At 35.9% G+C, this 26,159-nt stretch overlaps 1 protein-coding gene across 20 annotated transcripts in view; it reads right to left on the bottom strand.

Moving 5' to 3' along the window:
* Positions 1-26,159, bottom strand: part of GPHN (gephyrin) — a 275,204-nt gene that overhangs the window by 72,286 nt on the left and 176,759 nt on the right. For 8 of the 20 annotated variants that reach the window (XM_053945523.1, XM_053945528.1, XM_053945527.1 and 5 more), the window contains 3 exons: positions 25,906-26,013; positions 20,870-21,004; positions 2,869-2,925 (listed from right to left, as the gene is read on the bottom strand). In XM_053945523.1, the coding sequence (XP_053801498.1) occupies positions 2,869-2,925; positions 20,870-21,004; positions 25,906-26,013 (300 nt within the window). The remainder of the gene's footprint in view (positions 1-2,868; positions 2,926-20,869; positions 21,005-25,905; positions 26,014-26,159) is intronic. The other 12 variants (XM_053945530.1, XM_053945534.1, XM_053945540.1 and 9 more) reach the window with 3 other exon arrangements.

Here is a 26,159-nt window from a genome sequence, read left to right as displayed (position 1 = left end):
ACTTCTATATAGAATTGCTGAAAACCTATTCTTAATTTATGAGGTGAACTGCTGTCTGTGTTGTTATAGTGGATTTGACTTGCTTTATTAAATGTTTCTGTGAAAATTGGGTGACTTTTATAGGGTGTCATGACTGATATACTAGATCCTAAATCTTTTTTCACAACTTTTTTCATTAAAGAACAAATGTGACACAGAAGAAACATGCTGCTGTATTTTTTGCACTAGTCTGCTAAAAAAAACAAGCAACAAAATTTGCATAGCTGTCATTCAACCAAATATTGACCAATTTTGTGAGATAAAACAGGGACCCAAAAAGACTGATGGCAAAGACAGAGGTACATGTGAACCTATATGCTTTTGGGTTACCTTATATCAGCCATAGTTTTTGGTTCAGGTAATACTATCAATCACTGGCAGAAGGTATTTTTATTCTTTAAATTAAGGGTATCTCTTTTATTCATTGCTAAGTTTAATATTCAGGAAACTTTTAGATATGCAACTTTGATTTTGGAAAGGGATTTTTTTTTTTTTTTAGTTTCTGCAGTTTGATTAGCACTCAAAATGCAGTAGGGTATTCTTTACAATAAACTCTGTCATCAGGTCGGGTTTCTCACATACATTAAAATGAAACCCCAGCTAGAAAAGAAAGAAAATACAAAGAAAGAAATAGAGAGAGAAAGGAAAAAGATGGGGATGAGAGGACAAACCAATCAGATTTGGTGTTACCAGCCAGCAGAAGTTTTTAAAAAAAATCAGATCACCGAGTGAAATCATACATTTACTCGGAGAGAGCATCCTTTGACATTGCCTTTGGGTGATCTCTGAGCTCCTCCAGCTTTCGATGGAGCTACATGTAAACATCAGAAAATGAATTGACAAAGCAACCTGTTCTCTTGTCACAGTTTTTTTTTTCCTTCATTTTTCTTTTGCTCTTTGTTTTTGCGTTTTATTTTGTTTTTAATAAACCATAGCATAATGCATTTCTCACTGCCTCTGCCAAAACATTTCAAGATATCAAAGTGCTTTGAACAACACAGACATACAAGACTCAGTCAACTTAGAATGTGGAAGCAAGATATCTTTGCTTACCATGGCTCTTCTTCACTACAGGCAAAAAAAAGAAAAATCAAGGGAACTATAAAGCTACTGAACCTCTGCTACATTGTTGGGGTTTTTTTTCTTATTTATTAGTAAGGCTGTGTTCTAGAATTTATTTCCATAAAAATAATTTTTAGGGAAAAATATTTTATTTAATAAAATACATTTTATTTTATTAAAATATAATATTTAATTTTTTTTATTTTTATTCCCATAAAATGAATATTTTCATGTTTGGGATCCTCAATTAGGATTTCCCATTTTCTATAAGGAGGATTTTCTGTCTACATATAAATTTAAGGTCATGGCATTAAATCAGATAAAGAAATATTAATCCAAAATGAGCTATCAATGGGTCTTCATAATAACAGGTGAAAGCCACCATCTAAATAAGCTACATCTTCTGCATATATGCATGCATTATGCATCTAGATTTGTATGTGATGACTGATGCCTCAAAATGCACGGGTCACTGCAATCACAAACAGAATTTTCAAAAACAGCACAGAAACTGTGGCTGTCTTGTATTTTTATCTGTGTGAATTCAGTGTCCTGAATGTCTCCCCCTGAAACAGAGCCTCATTCATGTACACTGCTCTTCTCATCTACACTGTAATTAAAATATCTTCCCAAAACACAAAATGGAAAGATAAAGCCTCACAGATAGTGAGGAATGCTACAGATGCCTCTAGCTAGAACTTGTATAAACAAGTAGCAACTGGTTCTTTTTCTATGCTAAGATCAATTTAAATTAAAAAGAGGTGCATAATTAATCCTTTCCCTGCCTTTCTTTGTGCTCAGTGAAATAACATTTTCACAAAGAGCAGTTGTAGAACAATGTTAGAGAACAGAGAGGATGGCTTGTCCTGGAACAAATGCAATACACTTACATACAAAACCAAAACAAAAGATCATAAACCAAGAAGACAGGAAAGGCAAGGAGAATGCAGAAGAAGAAATAAATAATTAGTGGTTGAGAAAGTGCTAAAAGGAAATAAAGCAGGAAAAAGGTGAAAAACTGGATAGCTGAAATAGAGGCAACTCTTGAGATCAAAATGGCTTGGACAGAATATGATCAGCGTCTTGGTTCAAAACCATTTATCAGGGTGCAACACTGTGTATGGTGGGTACTGGTTTAGATATCTGCCTGTTCTGTTGAGCAATCTAAATATTTGTGTATGTTTATACAAACATTAAAAGGCAGAAGATACTATCAGCAAAACAGTGGCTCCATTCTTATTAGTCTCCTGTGAATAGCTTTCATCTGCTATTTCTTTACTTTGTTTTTTTTTTTAATTTAAAGGCTATATATATATTTTTGAAATATTCAACTCTCTTGAAATGGTCTTTTGCAGAATTAAATGCAAGAAGTGTGAACACTATAAAAGTTTAATTATGTTTCAAGATGGGAAGCAATAGTTTGAAGATGAGTAAATCACTTCTCTATGTAACAGGCAGATCAGAGAAGTGGTTTAATCATGATCACCAAATTACTTCAAAGGCACTTTAAAAAGGTTGTTATTATCTCTTACTTCTAGTGACACCCGAAGCTACCTAACTGGCAGCCTGCCTTCAATAGGTTGTTCTATGTGTAGCACAGAAACAAACAAAATGTGACCCAACAGCAATAAGAATACTGAAATAAAAATGATATGATGGTGAGAAATGGAAAAGCCCCTTCACTCCCTCCCCACACCTCCCCCTTCAAAAGGAAAAGTGTAGGCTATAGAAGAAAACTTGCAAAATAAATGTTAGAAACATATTTACTTTGAGGGATCCAACTCTACTAGCAACTCCTTTGCTTTCATCCGGCCGTCTAATTTGCTACAATGGGGGAAGATGGGTAAAAAAGACAGAAGAATAAAGAAAAAGTGAACTTAAAAAAATTTCCACACAATCAGTTAGCAGTACATGCAAGACATCAATTTGACTCTCTGAGACACCTCTAAAGGACAAAGACACAGACTCTAATTTCTGGAATAAATGACGCTTTATCATGGCATTTTAAGCTTGCTTTGTTGATCACTTCTTTCTCAATATATTACCAATCTGGCATATATGTTACATGCTGAATTCACTAACATTTTTGAAAGAATACATGTTACTTATCTGATTTAGACATTAAGAATAATGAAATTCTAAAACTCTAACTGAAGAAAAAACCCCTCTATACCTTCTATAAATCATATGAGCAGAGTATGCTACAACTGGGAGCCTGCAAGTATCATGATTGATACCTGACAGAATGCAATACAGATTCCTATTGACCCAGGCCTAGAGATTTTAGCCACTGCTATCAAGATTCCCAGTTAAAAATTATGCTGCCCAACCAGAAAATTTTAATGCCAGACCAATATTAGATTTTTATTTAAAATATTTAAATATCTGTGTATATGATCCCAAACATCTCCTATCTGATTACTTTTCCTTTATTATATATGGGTTTTCCTAGATGATGCAGAGGATGGAAGAAACAAATGAGGTAGCTGCTTAAAAGGCTTCATATTTTTAGAAGCATGCAAAATAAAACATTCATTTACACCCAAAGTTATTTACAGAATGTCTTAATATGGTAAATATACCTCTTTTACCAATAAAGTGAACACATGTCATTTGAAGCAGAGAGGAAGAAGTCAATAAAAATTACTTTAGTGACAAACTAGTAGTCTGAGCCAAGACTGAACTGAAAGTTCTTATTATCATAACTAAAACAAAATCCCACACAACTGAGGTGAACCCTTTCAAATCACAGTAACTGTCTTTAAGAAATCTCAGCAAGGAAGCCAAAGATTGAATGAACCATGGAAATTCAGCTATGCTTTATGCTCTCTGGAGCACACTAGCAAGGTACAAGTTAAATTGTCCTGATTGTTTTTGCCTGACCCACACAAAACAGAGAAAATCCTCTTCAAAAAACAGTCAACTGAGTGTTTTGGTTTTTTAATTGTTATTTTTACTTGTATTTGATTCTCAAGAAAACAATGCAAATCAAATAATATCTTAACAATTTAAGTATTTAGTTTGGATAGGATGTCCATTAGCAAAATACACTGGAAACATTTATATTAATTGTTGTTTTCCTTCCTGGTCTTATGACATTAAAATAGCATCCAATTTGAACTCTGAAGTGAAACACCATCACTACTGCTATCATGGGACTCCAGGAAAATCTCCACTCAATACTAGTATACAGACCAAGAAGAAACAGTCATTCTTAAATAAACTATGTCTCCTTTAGAAGACACATTCAATTAAAATATATGCAGTTGTAACTGAGTTACTACATATTAGATCTGTATTTACTAATTGAAAAAAAAAAGAGCACCTCAATTTAGAAGAAGATCCTTATCTGAACAAAAAACATCGTGAGTTAGAGCAAAGATGCTTTCCCCAACATCCTGGTTAGGTACTACCATCCCAATAGTAAGACAATCTAGTAGAACTGCAATTCATTTTATCAATTTGTCACTTTTAAAATGAATAATACATTTAGGTTTGTTTGGAAAATGAGAAATAGGAAAAAATAAATACTTATAATCTCACAAAATGACATGGAACTAGGGCATTAAGAAAAATGCTACATAACGCAGAAACTTGAGGAAAAGTGACAGCAATATACACTGCCCCTCAGGGAAAAGGTTTTTCTTGCATTACTCACCAATTGTTGCTGCTCAAGTTGTTCTGAAGGTTTAGAATTCAGTTAGAAATGAGATTGGAGATATTACAGGTGCATATATCTAATATTATTCTTTCTTTCTTCAAAATATACATAGAAATAATACACAATGTGTACACTGTGAGCAATGAAGTTCTAAATGCTTGCATATATAAATTCCAAGGAGATAGTCTAAGTATTGCTTTACATCCATGGCACAGTTAATATACATGACAGCATGTTTTCTACAGGAGCATTGCAGAGTGCAACTTGAATGCTTCTCAAGGGATGAATCAGAATTACATGAATATTGCACAAACTACATTACATCTGTTCTGGGAATTAAATAGGGTATTACCAAGAAAGCAAGGGACAGCAAGAATAAAAACCTGTATCTTTTTCATGGCGAATACCACAGAAAGGAGTTCAGGTGTATCCTTATCTTTCTCTGGTCAACTGTAGGATGATCTAGAAGTTGTAATTCAGAAAATGGCATGGATTATACATCCCTTGTTTTTCAGAAACTCAGCTAACACAAGAACCCTATAACAGATGAACATTGGCAAATAGAAAAGATTATGATAAAAAATATGTGTAAGTGATCTAAATCAAAAGTATCTATACCACAACACAAGCTAAATAAGTGGTTAAAAGATGAGGCAGGAGCAACACCAAGTAGTTATGGGCAAACTGTTACTGAGGGTTTTGGAACACTCTGAAGGTGATGGATGAAGATATGTAATGTAAAGAAGGAAGAAGGGTGCTGTGTAGGGTACATTCCAGGAAACTAGAAGGGTATAATACACTGACAGTTTATAAATGCATTATATTTACATCCCTTTCTTATTCACAATGGAATAACAGCAGGAGTTAATAGCTAAAAATTAGCTACAGGTATCCCTATCTTTATATCTGCAGAACAATGTGGAGTCACAGCTGGAGTAGAATGAGATAGGAAGCCAGTCAAAGAAAACTTAGGAAGCAAGGAAACTAGAACCAAAGAGTGAGCAAAGAGGAATGCTCAAATATGGTTAATGGATTTGTTAGAAGATGAGAGAACAGAAAATGTTTTCTGAGCAGAAGTCTTGCATATGGTTTCAGTGTTATTCCACTGCCTTCTACTTAATAGAGCAGGTGAGAAATGAACCTATTATCTTCATCCTTCATTTTATTCCAGAAAAAAGAATTTAGAAGACCTAACCTTAAATAAGTATCTAATCTATCAGTTATACTTGTCATAAAGGAAGAACAGCTCTGAACAATTACCTAATCTGAGACTCTGCCTTTGCTGGATTTATTGAAAGGAAGAGTTCCACAACAGGAGAAATTTAACAAACATTTAACACTATCCATCTTAGACTCCTTCCCCTTTCTGATAATATGCTCTATTTGTGCTGCTTTAGTTTCCCTGCTTACATTCCGACAGAGAAACTGAATTTTGCTCTTCAGAAAAGTGTTTTCTCATCCATATTCACCAAAAAGCCAAACCTCTGTCAGATTTTTTCCAAAATCCCAGGCAACATATGAATGGTTCGTAATGACAACATCTTGTTGATATGATTAAATTACTTAATTCTGAAATTGAATAAAAGCAAAATTCACAATAGATATTTTTTACAGCAATAGTTTAAAGAGGTGTCAAGTACCTTATTTGATGATCTGGGCACACAATGTAGGAATCATAATTAAAAGTATGGGATTATATTACACAGCATCCAAATCAAGTTCAGATTATTTGCTGTACACATAAGAAAAACGTAACTGTTCTCCCACTTGATTACTACTGCAGAGGTCAAAAATGAGTGATGAATAAAGAAAACTATTATTATTACTTGTGGACCATCACTGAGTCTGGAAAGAGATGATTTGGCAGGTATGTTATACCACATATCCCTGACAACTTGTGATGACAGCACTTTCTGTTTCCTTCCACAAACATAGTCCCTTGTCAGTTTCCAGCCATTGCCTCTTATTGCATTTAGCTGGAAGTTCCCATGTGCTTCTAACCTAGCTGCCTTAGGCAATGTGCAGTGCAAGGGAGTGAGTATCCTCTACTGAATACCAAATCCAAATCATGAAACTTGCTTGCATCATATTTGTCAATGTGAGTCCACATGCTGTTACCAAATATTTATGAAGTTGTACATTCCATGGGAAAATAAGACCTTGGTTTTTTTTTTTTTTTTTCAGTTTTATCTGCCATTATTTCCTTCCAGTTACTGTTTTATCTCAAAGTGCAGGGCATCATGCTGAGAAAAGGATGATCAGTTTTGGAAATCTAGAACAAAACTGCACATGTGATGCTCCTACTTTGGTTCACTTCCTTCAGCAGAATTCCACAATATACCCTGAAATTGCTTTTATTTTTTTTCCTCCCCAAGGGCTATTCAACTAATCAAGGAAAAATATAGAAGAAAAACAATAGGATAAGCTCCAGTCCAGCTTAAAGAGGTGTTTTGTGATTCAGTGGAAAGGTAGGTGGATGTATAAAAAACATGAAAATGATCTTAAATATAAATGCATTAAGAAGAAAAAAACATTAAACCATACCAGAAGAGAAATTAAATATGAGTCAGCATATATTCAAACAGCTCCCACATGAAGGGGCTCTGAAAGAATACCACATATAAAGAACAGGGATATTTAGAGGCCATCAGGAATTTGTTATCAAAAGCTTGGAGACTTCTCCAATTGATAAAGTGCATTCAACAAGAGAAGGAGGTCCAGCTGATGAACAGAAACTACAAAAGCTATACTATGCATATTGTTATACCATTATGTTCCAAATAAATGTTCTTGAAATCTCTCACACAAGTTCTCACAGAGCTCATATTAACAGAGAAACATATCTCAAAAGTAACTCAACTGGCAATGATTTCACATCAGTTGGCCAGGAACAAAAAAATCTTATGTATTGGCCAGATCACATAAGGGAGCTGAATCCAAAGGAGATTTAAACTTATGAAGATGGAAAATGCATTTTCTGACCCTAAAGAATGTTAATCGAGTTCAAGGTATGCAACAAACTGAAAAGAAGTGAAGGGTAGTGACATCCAAGTAAGAAAAAAAAGAGAGAAACTGTAAATATTTGATGTTGGGCAAGAAGTAATTTTAATTAGTGAAGTAATTACATACTACTGTGAACAACTTTGATGGTGGGGACAGTGACTGTCAACTTCCAAATATTATATAATACAATACTGGTCTAGGTGGCATGTTTTACAACCCTTACTTGCCTAATCAAGAGTGGAAAATTCTGACAGAAATCCAAACTTCAACTTGAATTCTCTTCCTCTTCCCTGATAAGAATGATGTTCTACATCAAGTGAGCAGTTTTCTACTGCTAACAAAGAGCCTAATACATTTTTAATATAGCAGCAAATCAATTTAAGTTAAAAAATGCATTATGTATAACTTTTACATCCATGCATAAAAAATAGATTTGCACTTGAAAGTATTTTTACTTCTGCGGTTTTATGGCAGACAAACACCAATTAGTGGGGGCTTCTTAAATAAATGGGGAATATTTCAAACAAGGGAATACAGGCTCCTATAACAATCACATATATTCTCAGCCAATAAACATATTCACATCTGTGCATTATACCACAGTTTGGCATAAAAATTTTATTGAGGTTGCTGCACTTCTTGATAACATTAACCCTTAATGTTAAACAAAAGCGTAATGTATGTGAATGCTATTGGATGCCAATAAAACATCATTGATCATACCATCTCAAATTTTATTCACACTACCCACTTTTTTTTTTTTTCAAACGGGCACTACTACTCACACTGTTCCATGTGCAGATGTAGGAATAAACACAGTGCAGGTGGAACAAGTAATTTTCTTACTGTTTTCAAACTAGCATCATCACTAGATCAAATGCTCTGTTAACACACATAATGGCAAAGATAATGTAACCATGTCTTTACACAAGAGACTTTGTACACTGGTAATTTTACACCAACATTTGTCAGTTCTTTAAAAATATCTATTGACTTCCGTTAAATTTAATGTTCAGAAATAAAGTCTAAAAGTCGATAGGTGAAATGCACAGCCAGGGCAAGACAGACTACAGTAAATACAAACATTACATAGTGCCTCTATTTGTAGTGACATAAAGTCCTAAATCTCATTTAAACTAGAGATCTGGGCATATGAGAGCTTGGTCCTTACTGTCACTATAAAGTGAACAGCTGGACAACTGTCCTGTCACACAGCTGAAGCTTTGCAAATCATTCTACTTGCTCAATGCTGCCTTTCAGACACTTCCTGACCATAGCCCTTTTCTCATAATGCTATTGCTACCTCCTGCATCCAAGCTACTTCCTACTCTTCTTCAAACACTCTAAGTCCTGCAGCCTCATCACTCAAGAGCCACAAATATAGCTTTGGTCTATATCAGACCTTTACTATTCAACCTTTACATCCAATTTCTCCTCAATTCAGTACTTTCAGTCCTCTCATTTCTGACCAATCTGATCATTTTTTCACTGTCTGCTGGCACATTTTGCTCCTCACCTATGCCTGCAACCTCAGTGATTCCTTAGTTTTCCCTACAAAAGAAAGCAGAATTTGCACCTCATGCTCCTGGTAGAGTTTTTCAAAACCCAGACACCTATCCCATATATCAGAAATCTGTCTTGGCAAGCAGGAAAGGTCATATTTAAGGCAAAAATAAAAACATCTGAGTCCTAGGCAGTGAAGTTCTATATTCTTTTTATATACCTTTCCCAAACTGACAATTCACTTCTGAATGTGCTATTTTGCCTTGCTGTCCTAAGCTGAACTTAAATTTTAAAAGCTGCAGCAGACACAGGGTTATAGCGCATACAGTGGTGGACACTGTCCTTTAAGCACTTTTAGACACTAAGCTAGCTCCTATCAAGATACCTTCATGGTCACCAAGAAAACTGTTGCATCAGTGAAGTCAGTTAGAAGTGACCTGATGATGGGACAGGTAGATGATAAAGCAAACCAGCTCTTTGGTAGGCTTATAAAGCAAATATCTGCTCTCTTTGACCATTTCTACCACCAAAATTAAGGGAGAGATGTTTGCACTGGGGCTCAGTGCAACAAGGAAGATCTCACCATTCTGAAAATAGATGGGGTAGTGGGACTTTAAAGGGAAGAGGACAAGTGCCTTTAAAGCTTCTTCTCAAATATCTGTAACAGCCTATATTTTATCCTTTTGACTAGACAGGGGTGTGTTTGGAAAATCTGTGTAAACACAACTTGTCACATGTATTTCCTCACATTTATACATCCTGAGGAGTTCAACTATGAAAGAGGAGTGGAAGGGCTGGTAAGGATATTGGAAAAGGGTGTATCCTCTAAAGGACAACATTAGAAGATTAAATTAAGGTGGAAAGATCTGGTGCACAATTTACTTTGCAGAAGCTTAAAACAATATGACCTTTAAGTGGCCAAGTACTAACAATAACCTGGTAAATGGCCAGGGTCAATCTTTGTCCATACTAACAGTGCTGTTGAGTGAAACCATTGTCCAGCAAGGCGGTCTACAAACTTCATAAAGCAAAGATCATGTTGCAAAGGACTGTCATGCAAACATGTAAGAACTCCTTGCTCAAAGGTGCTCCTCACATTTTGAAAAATTACATATAAAAGAAAAAAAAGCAGTCTTAAGAAATAAACTGCAATGGGTGGTGCGAATTTGAAAAAAAAGCCAACAGCTGGTTTGAAATCTTGCCAAACCTGTTATTGTTTCCTACAGAATGATTTCCATAAATCTACTGTAAGGTAATCAAGTGGGAGGCCCTGTTTCCAACACAGGCATTGGAGGGAAATATGTTCCACTGTAAGTGCTTTGAATATCTCACCTTAAGGATCCCTGTTTTCTCATAGACTTGTTCCATATAGACTTTCTCCACTATTGCTAGTTTAAATAAAAAGCAACATACTGAAACGTATGTAGGTTTCAGTAAATGTAAATATCAATAAATGCTTACAGAAATTCATATCCAATAACTTGCAATGATGGCATGGAAGTGATCAGAAATAGAAAAAAAACACTTCCTTTCCTTTCAAAGAAGTAAACATACTGTTGAAAACTAATTGAAGAAATTCTACCCTTTTCATCAAATTCTACCCTATTCATAAATGCCCCTTATAAAGAGGTAATACACATTTTGCCTTTTAAAATGAAACTAAATTTGTGAGCAAAATAGGGGCAATTAATTTCAGCATGCAAGACTTTGGAATGAGTTTGTTTTAAAGGACAGAAATGAAGGAGCTTGACTTAGTTAATTAATTAAAATAAAATCTGAAAATTTTTACGCATCCCTCTTGTCTGGCTGAGGAAAGAATACAAGAAAGAATTGGTCTATTTAAGTTAAAAGGCATCTGAGTGCAGACTGACCAATGAGATGGTGAGATTATAAAACAAGGCTCGAGTCTGTTGCAGCCTGAATTGCTGCTAGTAAAGTCCAGGGTACAGAAGCAGAAAGAGCCTTTGCATGGTATCCACAGAAGTTTAATTCAGCCGCACAGGGAGGTGTTCAGAGTCCCAGGCATACACGCATGGACAGTCCAGGTTTCTCTCTCCCAAAAGACCCGGGGGTCACCCTGGTCTCGGGGCAGTACAAAGAATGAGGGCCAATCAGGGAATAGGGAGGGAATGGCTCAGGGACATAGGAACAGACATAGGAACTGGGGAAGGAGCCAATGGGGTCTTAACAGCTTTTTGAGGGAAGCTTCTTGTGTCTCCCCAACCCAGGGGATGCCCCCCAGGGCCTCCACATGAGACAGCTGTGCAGAAGGGAAAAACTATTTTTAGTCTGCTGATCTTTGATGGTATCACATATTATAATGTAAAATATTAGATACTGCTCAAAATAGGAGTTAAGATCATAGAACCAGTAGGTGCCATTTACTTTCAACTCCTCTATTTCCTAAAACCCTTTCCAAAGGGGACAATGGACTTCAGGAACTATTAGTACACTTGCTAAAGAAACTATCACTTGAAGGGAAGTGCACATATGCATCATGAAAAAAGCAATGTCTGTGCTTCAGATTCTTGCTTCTCTCTCACATCTTGCATCACATAGATGTTACTTCTGCGATGAAACCAGCAAACTTTTACTGCAGATGATACATTAATCATTGGAACATGCATACCTTGAAAGAGCTTTATTAGTCTAAATATCAGTTTTGGCTCCTGTGAACACATAGCTGCCTGCTGCTAGACTACCTTCAGTTGCCTGTTGTGCTTGCTTTGGCTGGGGTACAGATAATTTTCTTTACAATAGCTGGCACAGGTCTATGCTTTGGATTTGTGCTGGAAACACTGTCAACAATACAGAGATGGCTTTTCTATTGCTATGCAGTTCTTGCAACATCATCAAAGCCTTTTCCACTCCTCACCCCACCAGCAAGTGGGCTGGGGGTGCACAAAAACTGGGGATGGGACACAGCTGGAACAGTTGACCCCAGCCAGAGGGATATCCCTCCCACCCCATATAGGGTCATTTCTCAGCATGTAAGGCTGAGGGAAGAAGGAAGGTGGGCACATTTGGAATGAGGGTGTTTGTCTTCCCAAACAACTGTTAAAAGTGATGGAGCCCTGCTCTTCTAGACATGGCTGATGATCTCATGCCTGCCCATGGCAAGCAGTGAATGAACTCCTTGTGTTGCTTTGCTTGTGTGTGCTTTTGTTTTCCCTATTAAACTGTCTTTATCTCAACCCACAAGTTTTCTCGCTTTTACTCTTCTGAGTCTCTCCCCCATCCCACTGGCTGGGGAGAGAGTGAACAGCTGCAGGGGGCTTGGTTGCCAGCTGGGGTTAAACTTCAAGAGTCTTTTTGGCACCATACATGGGGCTCAAAGTGTTTGAGATAATGACAGATTTGATTGAAATGTGCTAAACTGAATTTATAGCTGTTATTTCTGTTCAACTAATAATCAGCAGGCTCCTGTGATTGTCATGGGGCTCACTTGCCTGACTCTGTATTAGTCCAGTGCTCCTTAGTAGCTGTTTTTTGCTTTTGGTGCTTGCTGTAGTGCTGTGTAGCCTCAAACTAGCTCTGCCCCAGCCAAAACCAGCATACATGTGCATGAAATGCAGATAATGAGGATAATGATGATGCAAAACTGTAGAAGCATGATACAATATCAAACTGTGACATGCTTGCTTCAATTGCAAAGTAATATAGACCAGCATAAGAACCCTCCTTGAATGTCTAATAGACATATTAAGGGTGGCAGAGAAAAGGAAGGACATGTATGGATGGGGGGGAAGCACCAGAAAGCATAGCAGAAGGAACATAAAAATCTTGATGGCATGCAGATTGATGGTTCATTTAGTTCACAGCACTTCATGGAGCTTCTGGGGATACCCAAGCAGTAAAATCAGAAAACCTAAAATGATTTACAGACCAAAACAGAGTTGAGGTGTTGAGATGAAATCAGAATGATAAAGAGCACATTTACATAAGGAGAACACAGTACAGCAAGAAAATCTAACATATTCAAGAGGTGGAACCAGATGGAGAGACAAATATCCCCTTTACTGTCAGGTTCTAAAGAGTATAAAAGATATATCCTTTAACACTGACTTAAAGGATATTGGCATAAGAAGGATGCTAGAGAAGTTGTGGAGAAGGTCATAGCTGGTGCTGCATGTCCTCTCCATCATTTCAAGCTATCCTGACCAGACCAGCTGGGTACACACATATGGATTCTAGACAGACTAGTGAATGCATGTAACTTTGTGCCCTTGAATACACAGAAATGAAAGGGTGAATTAAACCCTTTTTGTTCTAAAATAGCATCAGGTATCTCTCCTACAACGTCTGGCACTGAACTTTGCTGCACCATCATTAAATTGTTTACTCTAATAAGAAAGAACCAACAAGAAAATTGCTGTTTATCCTTACACTTCTAAAACTGCTGATTATTTCATCAGAAAAGAACACAGCAATATATGATGTGGATTATTTATTACGTCAAGAGTCAGTGAAGGAACAGAAGCCCATAGCTGAGCTGTTGATTAAATCAGGTTAATGTATGAATGGACTAAGACATTAAAGAAGAGGAACAAAAGAAAACCAAATTCCTACACACATAAGACTATATGAAAATTCGACCTATAAGATGCACAGTTTTACTCTTGAAACCATTTTTCATGAAAAATAAGATTTAGTCAATTGACATATGTAATAGGAACTAAGAGCCCCAAAGAAAAAAGACTGAATGGAAAAGGGAAGCCAATATTTTTCTGACGCCATCTTCAACAAAACATAAAAATTATCATCAAGTGCTAACAAACTCAACAAGTATCAGTGACAAAACCAGAACTAGATATATTGAAAATGTAGCCTGCAAACAATGCTGTAGAGGTGCATTCACAGTAATTTCTAACTGAAGACACTGGATAAAAGTCAGACATAGCTGTTGATAAAGAAACCCAAACCATTAAACAAACCCTAAAACCCTCATCTTGTCTTACATCAGAATTCAAACCAGAGATTTTTTTTGGATAGGAACTGAAAAGATGTCAGTAAGGCTTCTAATGTGAGAAGGATGCACATTTTTCCCTATCTTAAAGAAATGACAAATTGAAGTTACCAGAACTTGAAAATAACACTTGGCCTTGGAAGACAGCATAGTAAGAAATGAAAACTCTTGCTCCTAAAGCTAATTGAAAAAAAAAATTTCAAGGAGGAACTGACAATCTGTTGCAGTGTTAGCATACAGACACTAAAACTTATGCAATCCACGTGTGAGTCAGGATGTATGTACTGAAAGATTATTCTCTTCTGAAGATATACACATACAGAATAGTTACAATTTGAAAAGAAAACATATTTCTAGGGAAAGACTGAGTAACCTTTTCTGACCTGTTTAAAATTTCTCACTGGACTTAGGAAAAGAATGAATTTTTATCTGTAGCTTAATAAATATCAACTAGTAATTAAGACATACAAATGTAAGGAAATTTTCCACATTAGAGCTTCTTTGTATGATTCAATCAATAACAGGTCTGAAAAGAAGCTGATTCTGTGACTGCAAGAATTGTTCTGGATGTTCTGCATCTGAAGCTAATTCCCAGCCACTCTAAAATAAAGAGTTCTTCAGCATGACTAAGGGAAGAGAATTATATTTTGGTGCTGCTATACTATTTAATACCAACTCCAGGTATGAATAAATAAAGTACAGTTGAAGCACACATATTCAATAAAGAAAGCTAAGACAAATAAGTAATTCTACTGAATTCCAATGTTCAGCCTGCACTTTACCCAAGTCCGTCTTCTCCAGAGTTGATTTGTTGATGGGTCTATTTTGGTAGTAACAAAAAAATGCCCAAAAGATTATCCCTGAAGTTTTTGACCTTCCTACAAAGTGTATCTTCCATTTTTGAAAGGATTTTAGTAACTATGATGTATTTGATGGATTTTTAATATCCCAAGCAACCAAGCTACTTCTTCTTTAGTTACAACAATGTCTCACTTTTGAAGCTGCAGCATGTTGTCAACTACCAGGGCTTGTAACCAAAATATAAACTAAAAATAAGACTTGCTAGGGCTGAATTATCCACATGTTTTGCCAAGACAATGTACTTAAAACAATGAGGGAAAAAGGTAATGAATATATGAAAATATTCTGGTATCTTAATTAGCAATTGTTCTGAAAACCACTGCTGCATTGTGTTGAGAAGAACCCAGGAGGATACAGTAGACTGATGTGCGTTAGGAAGCAGGATTCATCCAAAGGCAATTAGGCCACTTTCTACTCAAATACACATTCTAATAGCATCTCTTTTTACTAAACATAATTTTCTGTAATCCTGGAATGTGCACTGAAAAAAACAAAGAGGAAATTAAACCCAGAAATAAACATGAAAACATTGGAAGTTTTGGCAGGAACAAGTACCTAACTAATTCTTGTGTGCATTTTTACGAGAAAAAGCAAGAAACCCTTATAGTGCCTGGAGTGTGATCTCACCTATGTAGATCATCCTAACAATTTGAAACATTCTTTGCACTTTTCCATGCTCCTCAACCTAATCACAGCTAAACAGTCAGGCCCAAGCACTTCCTACTTACTCAAGCAAGTTCCTAGGTAGAATAAACTTCAGCTTACGCAAACTTCATAAAGAAAAACAAAACAAAACTCACTTGGAAATTTAGTGTATGCATTCAAACTTTAAAATACATTCACATATTTGACATATTTCACTTTGATGACCACCTTAAGAAGAAACAGTAAGATTCAAGAAGAAAAAAATATTATGCACTCGAACACAAAGTATCTACACTGTGTATACAAACACAGCTTACTAAAACACACCTTCAACAGCACCTTATTATTAGCTAAGAATTTCTGATAAGGAACCTGATTTTTCTTTTACTGATAGATATTGAATATATCTACTGAAAAATTTGTAATAACAAAAATCGACAAAAACATCTTTCCAACTCCACCTGCTCCCATTTGCTAATGTGCTTACTTCACACAGCAATTCTATATTGAAAAAGTACTAGACTGAAAACATAAATATGAATTAGATTTAGCATTAATTTGTAACTCATTTGATTGTGTGGATGTCAATGTACACATTTCACATTAAGGTAGTGGGTCATGACAGATCAGTTTTTGTTAGCAGTAAGCATGAGAAATTACTGAAATAATCAGGCTAATTTTGTCACAGAAACAACTTTCATCAGCATTTTTTTTCAAAAAAAGTTTAAAGTATTTTTTCTAGGCTCTTTCATTTCAGAAATTCTCTGCAACTGGAACATTTACATAAATTACATGTGTCATTCTTTCTACACTGGGAATATTACGTCTTTAGGTGAATGTCTGCTTATGAATCATAAAGACAATAGTTCGTCATAGGAGACAGAAAGTAGCAGAAAGTGACCAACTAGCAGAATTAAATGTGCTGTTACAAAGAAGGTGTTAATGGATGGAGCAGTGGATAGGTGAGATGACTGTTTTGCTAGACTTGAAAAAATTCTAGTAGCCTTGCTTGCTCATTTTAGCTGTAAGATAGAGCCTATAGACTTTCATTACACAGGAATAAAAAGTTATCTAGTGCAACTACAAATATGTAAGGATATAACTTACTACTGAGGATTTTGTCTGGTTCAGTGTAGCTAAACAACTGATAGCTAGGGAAGGGACAGAAAACAAGCAAGTAAAGTAGAGAGAGACTTTCTCTTAAGCAAAATGTAAGGAGTGAAGGGAATGAAGCAGCAAGATGGAAAAAACCCTACACTCTGGTCTTAAAAGTACTATAACAAGTTCCTTAGGATCCTCCATGATCAAAGATAACACTGGAAGAAACTTTGCACATTGAAGTGAAAGAAATGAACATCAGTGAGACTGATGATCTTGCAAAGTGAAATACTTTGAACATCTCTTGTCACTGAAATGAATTCCTGGTGATAATTAAAAACCTGTCCTTGGTCTTCTAAATCTGCTTCCTTTGACTTTGACACACAACATTGCCAAAAATTAAGTACTGATTACATCGTTTATGTATGGGAGAAGTGAAGACTTCAACTTGAAAACTGCAATTTTCTTTTATACTCATATGAACCCCCTAAGAGTAGAACAAAATTCAAAGTTTGAAATAATGACTCAGTCATTTGCTCTGGATATATTCTTTTAAGTTATCTGAAGTTATAGATCAGAAGTTTTATACTGTAAACTTAAAAAAAGCCCCAAGAATCAACATTAATGCAAGTATTAAAAAAATTCTCCATATTTGTAAAAGTATTTTACTCTAGGTACCCCTACTGCTTTTGTGTCTGAAAAGAACATTGCATTTTACTTCATGAAAATGCCAACCACAAACACAGACAAAAACATAGTGAGATCTTAGAATCTGAGCAGCTACTGGAATGACAAGAAAAACTTGTAAGCCACACTGTGTCATCCTAAGCTTCTGTGAGTATTCAGCAAATTCACCAAATCATGTTAAGAAAGCTGTGAAACTTTTAAACAATCAAAATTATATTGAACAAGATCAAAATATGCCACAACCACTATAAACTTTATGGTTGAATGACTGAAAAGGGAGGACTCCTAGTGCAGTTTTCCTCTGAGTAAAACTTGATTGCCTCTATATGTGAATCCATCTACTACAAATATGGTTTAAATGCTCTTTGTGCAGCGGTCGACTTTGTTTGAAACTCAAATAAAATTATAGAGAACAAGAAAGGTTTTCTACAGAGATTTTATTAAAAGCTAACAAAAGCTGGTTTGCTTAGTCTTGGGGATGTATCTAATCACTGACATAAAGTAGTCCCAATGGCAATTTGTCTTAAAAAGTTCCTACCTCTCAAGAAATATAATTACTTCTTTTACCAGGAAATGACATTTATGAAGACTGATTGAAATATCCAGGTTCCAGTTCAATATTTATCATTTAGTACTTTGTTAGAAACAGAGATTTTCAGAAAACATGGATGGTTAGTTGTAAACAGCAAAGCAAATTTGCAATTAAATGTTGCGTTTTGTCTACATGATCTGGTTGTATACATAAACAACATTAGGTTTTCCAAAATATGATTATGAAAAGGTAAAATCTTCTAACAGATCAATCAGGAGCATTAGTAACATGTTCTCCCATACCTTTTCTCCAATATCCTCATGCATTAGTAACCTGCTACTTACATTCATTTAACAGAGGTGCTCCCGTCATTGCAGAAGCTTGATTTTTTATTTTTCCTGAGACACACAGAGCTTTGTGTTATTCAGCAAATTCAGTAAGAGAGATGTAAGGGTTCATGTACACTTAGGACAAAAAAATGCAACAAGAAAATGGTACAACAAAATAAACTGGAATATGCAGTTGACAAAGAAATATGGTGCCACTTGCTCTGTGGCTAGACCATCACTCCAAAAATAAGCGTAATCAAAGAAATAAGTTTTTTCCCCTGACACTTCCTCTTCTTTGTTTCATGCCATATATGCATGTTTTGGAGCCCTGAAATGAGTTCCTACACCAGCAAATGAGCGTATTGAAAAGACACACTCTCGCAGATTAAAGAAGCAAAATAAACAACCTTGGAACATCACCTGGATGCTGAAGTTCAATTTACTTTGATTCTCATTACTGTGTGGGGAAGAGGCCAGTATAAATTTAATTCATATTGCATTATTAGAAAGCCAGGATCCAGAATGAAAAACAGAACAACTGAAGACATTTAGACACACTGATAATCTTGAAGAATCTGAATGAACCACATTTCTTGATAAATTCAGATGATGTTTGGAAACTTGAGGATACTGTAAATGTCTGAAAAAAAATATAATGGGTAGTTTCTTGGTCTTTTTGAAAGTAATACATACAATGAACCAAGAATTGTCTAAGTGGCAAAGACGCTTATGTGCAAAATCCAACCTCTAAGTAATAGGAACAGATGCCATCACCCGTCAAGTTTATTTTCTAGTATGTTTTTTAATTTTTCCCTATATCAGCTTGTAACTAACCACCATCAAACACATCACAGACAATCTCATCTAGCTAGCTGTTGCATGGCAATTCCTGCTATAAAAGTGGTGTGGTCTCATGCATTTTGAACAAAACCTGATTTTTTTCATACATGAAAAGCAGGTCTCACCATGAAATACCAAAGCATGATCTAATTATGAAATGAGCTCATCTCCACTAATTGCCCAAACACAGTTTCAGATTTTCAGTTTGTTTCAAACTTCTAGTAGATTCCTTCTATAATCTATCAAGACAGTCTAGAAGACTGCATTCTGCTTCATAACAGATAGGCTTTACTCCTTCCCATTGTGATAAACTTCCTGAAAATAGATAGGTATCATTTAGAGCTATTTTCAGCAGAGCTGTCTCTTACTTATGCCTGTTACTGATCATCTTTGGTTTTCTTTGGACAATTTTGTTTTATAAATGGGCATAAGGTTCAGTGCAGTTTCTCTGTTTTGACTTGCTCTTCTGCTCTGAGCTTTGTAATGTAAAAAGCTTCATGTTTTGATTTTTAAGCTATCAGACAAGATACAAATTTTAGGAAAAAAGTGAAGGAGATGCTTAGAGATAGAATTTGCTGAACAATCTTAAGAAAAGTAGACTATATAATGAAGCTCAAGTTTGCTGTCCATCAGAATAATTTTGATTCTATTGCAGTGATAGTATGTACTGCATAAAACAATCCCATGGATTAAACCAAAATATTTCCATGGGTGATTGACCATAAATCTTGTTTACTGACAGAAAAGAATGAGACAGTAGGAGAGAAGAACTAGCAGATGCTGGCAATCATTTTAGCAAGCAGAATAATCTTCAAGGATCATGAGTTAGATAAGGAAGAATGTTATTTTTTGCCATCTGCTACTGGTTTATTATTATGTCAGCATCTGGTGCCACAGAAAGATCTTTGTGATGTGAACACACAAAGCAAATTTAGACAGTTTTTTTCTGATGAAAGGAATTCTGCTGAAGGTAAACATTACATACAGGCCTTGCCACTGGTCAATTTGCTTAGTTTTTGATGTATGCTATTTAAAGCCTGATGAAAAGTAAACATGTAGAGTTCACCTCAATGATTAAATAGTATAGTCTAATCACTAAGAACTGAATAATAATCCCACAAGGTTGGCATTAAAACTTTCTTTCTATTAAATTTTGGCTGGTTTTTGTTTCCAAATGTCAGGCAGCAAATATCTAAGTTTGAGCAAAGCCAGTTGGTTTGAAAGTTTTAAACTAAACAACAGTAAAGTGGGGCACAGATCTGCCCCAGCCCAGGCTAGAAATTTGCACATAATATTTTTTTGACAAAATACTGTTTGCTTAATGTTGTTACTCAGTGGCAGGATTATCTATGTTCCTGGGGATACTGAAGGACACTAAACACATTCAAGGTGCCAACATTTCATATTCATGATCGGTATTGCAAGAGATAACAAGAAACTTCAGTAACCATAAGGTGTTGGTGGGCCCACAGGTTAACCTGTGCACCAGTACACGTGGAACAAGCTACACTGTCCTGCATTTATCTGTTATGTAGAATGACACAACCCTTGCATGCGAATCAACCTTGTTCAGCAGAGGCAAGACATTAACCTGATAGATTACAGGGCTGAGCATGGAGCTTGCAAGGCATAAATGCACTTACTTTTGGTGTTGGGCAGGATGCAGTGGAGAGGCGAGAGGTGGCTTGGGCACGAGGAGATTCTGAAGGAGTAGTACTGAGGGAGGCTGTATCACGTGGGAGAACCTGAACACCACGAGAGATGATGGAATCTGGAATCTTAAAAAGAACAGAGAGAGAATTAATAGCAAAAAATATACTGTATGTAAAATTTACTCAAAACCTTACCTCAAGAACATAGGAATACCCCACTCCTCAGTTTGCACACCTCCTCATACTCAGCGCTTGGCAGTGGTTAATGGCATACTCTCCTAATTTCAGTAACAAATGCCTAACAAATACATAAGGTCACATTCTAACTGAAGTAGCACAGAGCATACTAGTTATCCTGAAAAAACTATGAATCAAACATACTACAACAGGAAATAACAAGAAAATGGTTTCCTCTTAAACCTTTGTTTCAAACCCAACCATGATCAACAATGATATCTACCATGGCGCAAAGAGAAGCAGAATTTCCATTCACTAACTAGGGGGCAATATTCTGAAAAGAAAAGCATTTGCTAGAAATTTACTGATCCCTTCTAAAGAAATGTCATGCAGTGAGAAAATTTCTCACAAGAAATGTCATGCAGTGAGTAAATACTCTTTATTCCATGAAGACTTAATTTCAGCTACAAAAATTCTCAATGTAAGGCTTGTGCTGCAAAAGCTACAGGCCTCTCTGGAGCAAGGAAAGGCAAAAGCATTAGAAACCATCATCCAAAGCCAACACTTGGTTTAAAATACATTCTGAGGGGAAAAATAAAAATTCAGTATTTTTTTACTTCCCCCATAAAATATTAGAGTGCCAGTTAGGGAAGCACATCCCTCCTGACGAACAACTGGCAATCTGGTAACAATGGATGAGGAAAAGGCTGGGGCAAGCAACAACTTTTTGCCTCAGTCTTCAATGGCAGCCTCTCTTCCCATACTTCTTGAATGGCTGGACCTTAAGCCAGAGGGATGATTAAGCCTCACTCTAAGGGATGATCAGGTTCATGACCACCTGAGGAAGCTGAAGAACCTGAACACACATACATCTATGGGACCTGATGAGATGCATCCCAGAGTCCTGAGGGAATTGGCTGATGTAGTTGCTAAACCACCGTCCATGGCATTACAAAAGTCAGGGCAGTGAGGAGAAGTCCCAGGTGACTGGAAGTAGGGAACATTGCATCTGTCTTAGAAAAGGGTAGAAAGGAAGAACTGGGAACTACTGATCTGTCAGTAGCCTCAGCTCTGTGCCCAGGAAGATCACAGGACAGATCCTCCTACAAGCCCTGTTAAGGCACATGGAGGACAGGGAGGTGATTTGAAACAGCCATCATGGCTTCGCTGAGGGAAAATCCTGGGAGAATTCTATCACAGCTAACCAGAAAATGTAGACATTCAGATCTTTGAAGGAATATATATACACATGCATATTTTAAGATCTTTCTCCTCATTAAGAATTTCTTCATTCAGCCAGATGTTCAAGTTCTAAGAGGAGCATCAGAAGAACCCCTGTGTCTGGGGAAAAGTGGCAGTAGCAGACAATAAAAGGAAGCAAGAAAGGAAGATCCAGTGACAAGCCAAATCATGAATGTTGGGAATTTCCTGACAGGATTTTTTTAATAAATGGAGATGCTGTTACCCAGTCTACATCTAGGCATTTTGAGCATTCTTGCCTACTAAGACTTTAGGGCAGATAGAAGCCACTGGGCAGTATGGCTTCCAGGAACAAGCTTGAATCCTAGCTTTTAGATAGGTTACATCCACATGTAACATAGCTGTTACATTATTAAGAACATTAAGAAAGCTTTGTTTCTTGTCTCAGTGTAGTTAAAATGACCAATCTTAATACTTGTGTCATTAAATAAATGTCATTTCCCACTTCCTTGACTTCCTTGGTTCCCCTCTATAAATAATGACTATGTCTAACTTAGCAACCTTGACTTAGAAATACTTGGGTTATACCTGGGGGATCTTATTTCACCATATACCCTCCTCCTCATGTTAAGAGTTTCTTTTGTTTCTAACTTGTTTATAAGTTGAGTGAAAACAGATTTTGTTTTCAGACTGCCACCAACTGCCTCCTTTCTGCTCTACCATGTTTCTAGGCTGTTCTTTGCCAGTCAGTTTCTGTCAGCTCTCCTCAGAGGATCTTTCAAGGCTAAGCACCTCATGCTACAATTTCCACTGTAAATTCTGAAGTCGGCAGAGTTTCTTTTTACTATGGACAGCTATGCTGGGGATATCAGCCTCTTCAGAAACAGTGCCTAACTGGCCTCTATATGGAGTATTCTGATTTGCAAATCACATCTCAGAGATGTATCTTAGAGGTAAACCAAATCAATGATATTCCAAATGCTCAAATGGTTTGTAGTCAGAAGCATGATTTTCCTTCTTCTTCACTTTTTCTCCTGAAATCCCATCTTAAATTCATTGTGACAATCCCCAAGTTTTATATTGGCATAGATACTCCCTACAAGTTTCAATGCTTCTTTTTAATTCCATGCCTAAGGAAAATACAGCAAAAAAAAACACTTTCAGAAGGGCATAAAATAAAAAAAGACAAAATCGAAGAAAGAATAGTTTTAAGTCTTCAAATAAGATACCTTTCTCTCCTTTTGATAAAAATCTGAACACATCTTGATATGATTGTGCACAGGTCCATTATCCCTTTTATGTACTCCTAGACCCCACAACATGAATAATAATATTGCTTTTGAAAATGATATCATGATTCAGTTCTCCCTAGGTTTACTCTGGGTACTCTATTCATACTGTCGCATACCCTTCATGCAAAAACCATTTTTATTTCCCACCATATTGATCAATCATTGCTTCTATAATTTTATCTGATATCACCTTTTTGTAATAAAAACCTCTCTCTGCAATAAAGTGACTGATACAATCCCAGGTTCCCCTGAACTGCATGTGCAGTACTAATTTTTGCCTGTGAGAAAATGAAAACTTAAGTAAAATTACAGCCATGATATTAATCAGAAAAGGAAAAAGATGATCACAGGCACTTAATTTCAATAAGAATTATTTCCAAATCACTACCTTTACATAAAATGCAATTACCAGAAAATAATTCATATCTAAACCTATCTAGATTGTAGAGAAAGATTTCTCACTGAGAACATAAAGTTAGGTCACAGTTACAAATTTTGCTGTTTTTCTAATATGAAAGTAGAATGTGCTGTATTGCTAAATAAGTAAGCACTAATATTCTCTTTGAACCACTACAACCTGATGAATTTTGTGAATCTACTAATATGTCTATTCCATTAACAGAAACAAATAAATATAATAAATAAATATACAAAAAATATAATGTGACATGGGGAATTTCTCATTTTTCTCACCTACATTTAGAGAGTTTTTGAATTTTAATATTAAAAAACTAAATTTAGGCAATATAAGCCTCTAATCAAGACAACTTCTTGTTAACTCTGTTAAAGAGTTTAATAAATCCGTAAGAAATTTCTGTGTGTCCTGGTGCACAGGAACCTGGAATAAAGAAGGGCAGGAATGTTACTGCATTTTGGATAGATAGTTCTTTTAACTTTCACTAAGATTTGTCTCCATAATATTTTTATTCATTTTTCAGTGTCAAATAAATTGAATACAGAGCAGAGATCTCAAAACTGGGGTACAATGAAATTCTTAGTTCTTAGTGAAAATAGTTTCTGTTTGCGCTAGCTGGAGTGGAAAACCTGTTGTAACATACTGACAAAGACAGAAAGTAATGAGAAATGAATGAAGTGACAGAGAAAGATATTCACCATACCCATCAGTCATGTTTTCTACAATTTTTATCTGACCTAGCTTTTCTCTGGCGTACTTTTATTTTGGTTTAAATATTTGTGTTTTCACATTAGAGAACTTTGACAAGATCATTGACAAGAAAAAGGAAGAGATACGAGTTCTTTATTCTCTTTTGCTCAGAACTGAAACAAAGATTGACAATGATGGTGAGGTAAGAAAACATTCTGTAGATGGCAATTATTATGACTGTTACACAGGAGAAAAAAAGGTCTTAAAAACATACAGAAAGGACAGCTTAAAAATCCAATAATCTACCCAAAAAACTAACCACTTTCTGCTCAGAGTTTGAAGATCTGATTTGGATTATAGAATGCATAAAACAATAGCTCAAGAGTCATCTGCAAAAGAACACAGAAACATGTATGACAATTTAACAGTGTTCTTCATAGAGGCTAAATTAACTGTTCTACTGATACTGAGGAATATGGTGCAAATTCTAGTTTAGTGACCTCAACTCCAAAAAAAAGAACCACTGCAATAAATGTGTGTATGTATGTGTGTATATGTACTATACAGCTTTATCATCAGGTGTGTAAACTTTAAAGTCTTCACATTTCCTAAGTGACGTTTCAAGAGACACAGAATCATGTTTTAAATACAGAGGTGTTAGGTTATTTGATTGATGGTTTAAATTACTATTTGCCTAAGGGAACAGGTCCTTTTTTACCATTCATTGAAATAGTTTCCTACTATTCACCAAAACCCAGTAATTTGTAATAAGTCCACTGCTTCCTGATTCCCAAAGTCTTCTGTTTTTGAGAAATTCTACTTCTACACAAGAAACAAAAATGAGGCAGAAACTGCAAGTGATGAAAGCAAACTATGAACATCCAGTGCAAATGCTCTATTATGTTGACAAAAAAAACTGAGAGAAAAGCAGCAAAACAAGACAAAGAGGAGAAAGTTACCATTTCATAGCTCTAAAGCAGTAATTTTAGGAGATTATTTTAATAATAAATTATTGAGTATATTAGATGATCTCAGCAGATAAATGATTCAAAGTGACAACACACATGACCTTTACCTTGTTTAGCCCTTTAACTTAAACAGATATTTTCTGTAACATGGGCTCTCAAAGACAGCACTGATGTGCCTTTGTTAGAAGAAAATAAATAACACTGTCTGTTCATACATAGACTAGGAGGCAGGCAGAGTGTTTTTAGTTAATGTTAGTGCAAAAGCCTCGTGGAAATGTCTCTTACCAGTTCTCCTGCACTGCCTGCTGTGTGATGGCAATAACTGATGAGACCAGGGATGGGCTGTTGATCTTTAGCCATGATAACAGCTGGACTGGTATAGGATGGATGCTTCTAATGCACAACACATAACAGCCATGAATACAGTGACAGGAAAACGTGAAACTGTACAAGCAAATGACCAAAAATGAATGAGGTGACGACAAATGTGACACCAAAAAGCCAAGCTCATATGAACACAGCCAGTTGAGATCTCAGAT

The sequence above is a fragment of the Vidua chalybeata genome, chromosome 6 (assembly GCF_026979565.1).
Source record: "Vidua chalybeata isolate OUT-0048 chromosome 6, bVidCha1 merged haplotype, whole genome shotgun sequence".
In the NCBI taxonomy this organism is placed as follows: domain Eukaryota; kingdom Metazoa; phylum Chordata; class Aves; order Passeriformes; family Viduidae; genus Vidua; species Vidua chalybeata.
This window is presented reverse-complemented; position numbering and strand designations above follow the sequence as displayed.